The sequence below is a fragment of the Egretta garzetta genome, unplaced genomic scaffold, assembly GCF_000687185.1.
Source record: "Egretta garzetta isolate BGI_Z169 unplaced genomic scaffold, ASM68718v1 scaffold297, whole genome shotgun sequence".
NCBI classification, from domain to species: Eukaryota; Metazoa; Chordata; class Aves; order Pelecaniformes; family Ardeidae; genus Egretta; species Egretta garzetta.
The window spans coordinates 802,302-808,301 of NW_009260410.1; the positions used below are offsets into that span (position 1 = coordinate 802,302).

General features: G+C 40.8%; 1 protein-coding gene across 7 annotated transcripts in view; it reads right to left on the bottom strand.

Moving 5' to 3' along the window:
* The window catches only part of LOC104130512 (caspase-10), a 12,000-nt gene extending 6,006 nt beyond the window's left edge, over window positions 1-5,994 (bottom strand). For 4 of the 7 annotated variants that reach the window (XR_004842611.1, XR_004842612.1, XM_035899052.1 and 1 more), the window contains exons 1-7: window positions 5,868-5,994; window positions 5,436-5,564; window positions 3,101-3,440; window positions 2,858-2,957; window positions 2,193-2,328; window positions 1,311-1,399; window positions 731-767 (exon numbers count right to left, since the gene is read on the bottom strand). Coding sequence is in view for 5 of the 7 variants with exons in the window: in XM_035899052.1 (XP_035754945.1) it covers window positions 731-767; window positions 1,311-1,399; window positions 2,193-2,328; window positions 2,858-2,957; window positions 3,101-3,414 (676 nt within the window). In the remaining 2 variants the exon portion in view is untranslated. Of the gene's footprint in view, window positions 1-730; window positions 768-1,310; window positions 1,400-2,192; window positions 2,329-2,857; window positions 2,958-3,100; window positions 3,441-4,099; window positions 4,150-5,435; window positions 5,565-5,867 lie in introns of all 7 variants that reach the window. The other 3 variants (XM_035899049.1, XM_035899050.1, XM_035899051.1) reach the window with 3 other exon arrangements.
* Window positions 5,995-6,000: the final 6 nt, after the last annotated feature.

Here is a 6,000-nt window from a genome sequence, read left to right on the forward strand (position 1 = left end):
AATTGCTGACAATAACTCCGAGACTGACTTTCAGAGCAAGGTGGCATTGACAGAGCTTGAAAGCAGAAAAGAGCTGACAGGTGGTGTGCTGCTATACTTTGCAACTGGTCAATTTAACATGGAGTCACAAAGATGGATGCAAACTACCCACTTTTATTTGTACCAAATCTTTTCAGAGATCTGATCTAAAATGTAACTTTATTTATTGCTGCTTTATTTACTTCTCCCTAAAACACTTGTCTCTTTTTGCACTGATCACACACTATTTAATGCATTCAAAACATCCATCTCTACTCTACTCAACATAATGATCTATACAGCAAATGAAGTTAGAGGTAAAATCCTGCACCCAAAAAATTAACATTTCAGTTTTTTAAACAGAGTGTCCCATTCTCTTGTCCTTACAGGGATATTTAAACAGAAAACTTGGGGTTTTGTTTTCAGGAAAGAATTAATCTTTTTGTTTCTAATCAGACAAGCCTTATTAGTTAGTTTCTAGTCAATGACTGACCATGTACACAGGATTTGCCAATTTTCTCTTGCCTCTTTTATATAAGAACAGAAATCCGTCAAATCTATTTGTGCAGAAAGCAAAAGACCCTTCCAAGAAGACAGCAAGGTTAAGTGTGTTGCATTAAACCAAACGCTAGAAATTTCCCAGAGAAAGTAAAGGAACGCAACATTAAACGTAAAGGTAATAAAAACCAAACATATTTTCAGAAATTCTTACCCTTGACATTAGAACCAACAGATTTGATTGAGGTCTCCTATTTTTTGAATTAGGGGAATACCAAGTTAAAAATCATTATTATATATAAGTTTTTATAGTGATTTTAGCAAAATAGCCTTAATACAAAGCTCTTTAAGTAGTGAGTATGGACAATACTGAATTTCTAACAGCAGCAAAGCATTTAATAATGAAATTACAAAAAAATTCCCCACTTACAGCAAATCTCACGGAGCTAGAAACAACTATATTATCTCTTAAGGATAAAGGGAAACAGCAAAGTTTTTTTTTTTTCCCTTCCAAATGATCCTCTTACTATAGGGATAGGCAGTCACTATAAACAAAATAAAGGTCCCAACATCATCCCATAGCAATTATAGTAGTATTTTTGACTTCCACTATTTGATACTATATGCAGCTGTGTTTCTTACGTGCTGAACAAATATGCTTGTTCCCGTCCTAAACCAAGTAAGAAGATTTAGCAAAAAATCTCACAGCCAGTACAGTTTCAAAACAGAGGCAAGAAAAAACTCCAACCCCCAAACCATTAAGACCCAAGCTAGCAGTACATACTCCAGTGTACCTGAGGGGAAGTGAATACTCTGATGCCTCTGGTGTGAGACACTGAAGATTCCTTGACTGGCAGAGTATTCTCCTGCTGAGGCAGACATACTAAGAACAGAAAGAGACCAAAATGAGAGAAGCTAAGTGCCTTTTAGTTAAACCAATATGAATCTGCACATTAGGCAAATGCAGATCTATGCTTACTGAAAGTTGTATTAAAATAGAAGGCACCTTTGAAACACACTAACAAAGCATGGGGGAATGGAACTCATGAATCGCTGAGTGCCCTTGCACCTACTGGGGAGACATAGCTTTGTACTTCCCAGAATTTTTTTTCTCCAGTGCTTAAATAAATGGATATAGAACTTTTTCCCCAGTATGCTTACAGTCACTCCACAGGACGTTAAATGAAGGAATATTACAAACTGCAGTATAACCCCTAGTAATGTGAATCACACATTTAATAACAAAGCCTACCACATATCAGACATATTCACAGAGTTTGCCTCGCCAGCTTATTAGCAGTCAACTGCCTTGTTGTAGCGTACATTCATACATCACAAAGTGCCTTTTACAGGAGTCATCATCATCTCAATAATATTCATGGGGAAATGGAGAAGTGCGACATAACTATAAATAGGTTTTTGGTTTCCCAGCCTGTTCTGTATGTGCTGGACTGCTCTGTGTGGCCTCAGATATTCCAGCACATCCCTTCTTGAATTCAGCTAGGAAGTAATACAAGCTAGGGACTGTTATGCCGAATTTGTGTGTGAAGATGAGCAATCCCACTCCAGCTCCTGTTCCAGCAATGCACACATAGGACCTTGAGGTTCAGTTGCAGAGACCCTTCTAGTGCTTCCAGCATTTTAGCAAACCTACCCCCTGACTCTGAATTTCTCACCTTTTCCCCTTTTGTAGCTGTTTACTGTTTCTAGAAGATCAGGTGAAACATTCATACAGACTTCCTCCAGCATCTGTACATTGTTTTCAGTTAAAAGGCCCTTTTTTTCCAATATAATCAGCAATTCCAGAGCAGACTGACAGTCAAAAGGAAAGAGTAAAATATAGTTATCGTATCATAGAACTCAAAACTTACCCGCTTTGCTTCCTACCAATAAGTTCCAAATAGTCAATTTTGCATCACTGTGGGGGGATGGAAGTGTTGCTCTATGGAAAGCTACTGGTTGTGTTATTATTTGGTATGGTCTTGTTTAAACAGATTCACCAAAACCATATTAATGACTCTTGGCTTTGAGAAGGCTTTACTGCTGTGAAATGGTACCAACAACATAGGGACATGAATCTCCTTTGCACATGGCTCATGCAAGAAGATTTGATCTGTCACCCTTTTATGATCTAATGCAAGACTGTGGACTGTCAGAGACTGACCCGGGCATAAAGCATCAAATTCCATGCTTACCTGTCAACACCTTCCTCCTTGCTAACCCTATAAATACCGACCAGCCTAGTTGCAGATTATGCCCTATTCTGCCAAATATTTTTCATGCTTTTCCTCCTATTTCCCCCCCTCCTTCTTCCCACCAATTTGGCTCTCTCCTCACATACAACTATTATCCGTCGCTTTGGAAGATGGTTTTGCAGGAGGAATATGATATCCTTCAACATCTCATTGGTAATGTTCTCTGACAATTCATACAGCATCTGCCTGTAACAGAAATCCAGTGAGATAAAAGCAGAACAGAAGACCATGTACAAACTAAAAGCAATCTGAGAATTTAAAAATGAAAAGGGAAACAGTATTGCATAAATGGCAATAATGGAGAGAATAGAATCTTGCTGCAAGCTGACCTATATGGAGACACTCTTCCCTTCTTAGGCAGACATTCTTGCACTTTCTCCTTGGTATAACCAAGTTTCTTGAGCAAGGAGTGACATTTCATTCTGTATAAGAGTTCAGCTACCAGGAAAGTATCTTCCTCATTCAGATATTCTGCAGCTATGAGAAGCTGAAAGATGTCCACTGCTGACTTTGCACTTTCTAGTTTTCTGAAGGGGAGCAAGTCAGTACAGAGAAATTTTAAAGCTGCTAAATCTTCGGCCACCAGATTTTCATCAATGAGCAGAAGCTGCTGACGGAACTTCAAGCTGACATCATGCTCCATGTTGCTGGAACCAACAGTCTCTCTGCCTGGAAATAGAAAGCAAACGCTAGTAACACTTGAATCTCCAATACAACAAAGATTTCATCCAACAGCTGTTTGGAAATCCTGAATTCTCTGCAGAAGAGGAGTTTCCTTTTAAATAAACTTGAAACTTACTTCCTCCTCCAAACACAAGACTACAACAAAGACCAGATTTTGCAGAAGCTCTGAAGAACCCAGCCTAAATTTGAAGTTAGCCCTGCTCTGAGCAGAAAACCAGGCTAGATGACCTCAAGAGGTCCCCAAGTTCTTCTTTTCTTTCAAACATCTTCCACATTCAGATCTTTGCTTCTCTCCATTGTAGGTGGGAAAAGTCCCTGCAGTAACTTACTACAACTCTCGGTGGAGAGAACACAGTGGTTCACACACATTCCTTCATCTGCAGTCCAAGGGCTCGTTCTCCTCTGGCTGTAGCAGGGAGGTGTTCCTCTGTTACAAGCCTGACACCCAAACCAGAGCTGTGGAATATCCATACACTCCCAGTCATATCTTGCTACCAGACTGTGTTTCACATTTGGCATAGGAAAACCTTAAAGCCTCCCTTATATGTAAATGTCAACTAAAATGTAATAGTGCTCAGCGCTCAGTTTTAGTAGGCTCTGCACGAGCAACTCAATCTTACTGAAGTGTAATAGAGACTAATTACCTTTCCACTACACCAACTTCTTCCATGTAGCCTAGGCAGCTCTCTTCTGCCTGTGGAAGGTTATACAGGTAAAAAGGGGCTTCAGTGCCTTCTGCCCACATGGGCAGGTAGGTCTTCAGTCTTTTGCCTAGAGCAGCTAGAAGTAGAGCTTTCTACATGAGGAAGCACAAGAAAAAAACAGGGAAGTGGAATAGGGACAGAACCTCTGAATCCAAAGCATTTGAAACATCTGGGAGGACAGCTCAGCGGATAAACCACAGAGGATATCATAGCATGTGGGGGCACAGAGAAAAGACTTGCTTTTTTGTGGTCAGCAGCAGACAGAAAATATCATCCCCAAATCAGGATGCTCAGTTAGGAAATGACGTTTGACAGAACCCAGGAATCCCAAACCATGTCCTGTTCTAAGTCACAGGTCAGAGCAAAAAAAAGTCAGATTGCTTTTTCTTGTATCCAAACTTACTCTCCCATAGCTCAGTAATTGTTCTTCACATTCCTTCTCTCCTCATATGAAATCCCATGTGTTGTGACACCCCCTTCACTTAAACTACTATCAAAAAGGTTCAGATAGCCTGTTATCTACACACATAAACTGTATCACTTCACAGTAAATCAGACTTTAAATTCATTTAGCTAAAAGCTACTTTAAAATCCTATCTAGATGCTTTAATCAACTAAATTTAGCAGAATAAAGTTGAACTGATTCCTGCCTACACTAACAAGCCCATATATTCCAGGTTCAAGCTGAATTACGACAGTTCAAAACTTACAGCCAATGATTTCCACTAGTTGAGTTTAAAAATCATCGCTTTAGAACAGGGGCAAGTTGTACAGTCATTTCATCAGCAAATCAAACTGAAGTAAGATACAGCACAAATTCCTTCACCTACCTTTAAAGTAGTTTTCAAGCCTGTGTTGCTGCCATTCTTGGAAAGCTTTTTTCACTCCAAACATTTCCTGCTTGAGTTTGGAATACCCTCAAGACCTCTCAATGCATTACTAGCTGTCTGTAACCTCTCTTCTCCCCAACTTTCTCCCAGCACTACAATGAAAGGAAATACTGCCAGCTCACTGCCTGCTCATCCACTGATCAGCTTAACTGCTACAGTGTTTTTAGAATCCTCTACTGCTTCATGCATTTTACAGGTCATTATCCTATGTATATATTTATATTAAAAAAATATATAAATTTATTTATATATTTATTTTTACTGTCATGGTAAAAAAAAAAAATTTGAGTCCCAAAGCAAAGGAAAACAAGCAAACAATCCCTGTTCCAGTAAAACAAAATGCTGCTAAACACCCAGCACTAACACACATGGGACCCAGGACCTACCTGCTGCCCAGGTTTGCCGCGGCTCACGCTACCCTTTACAGCTAGAGCTAGCAGGACATTGGCAGGCAGAACATCGACACATAGAAAGGTGATGGATCAGCGTTTCTAATTTGTGTTTGGTGATATATCCTAAGAGAAGGGAAAGCACATAAAATAAGCAATAAGGATTATCAAATTACTATTTTTTTCCCTTTAAAGTTTTATTGATTGGGGCACTGCCAGGCTGAAAGATTTAATAGTAATGCAAAACCACGGAGCACAGAGGAACGCCGAGGCTCCACCGGCAGCCCTACAAGCAAGGGGAGTACTCGGCTCAGGCCCGGCGGGCAGCCCGCAGCGCAATACTGGAAAGAAACAGCGGGATTTAGGCTCCGGACACGGGAGCGGAAGCCTTCTTCCGTTCCCTCTCCATTTCAGTCCCACCTTTCTTACCTCTCACATGAGTGCCGACCCTGTCCACTCTCCCGGCAGCTCCTCTGAGGGCGGCGCTCAGCGCGGCGCGGTTTACCTCTCGGCCGGCCGCAGCCGGCGGTGCGTCCCGAAGCGCTGAGGCATGACCCCCGGC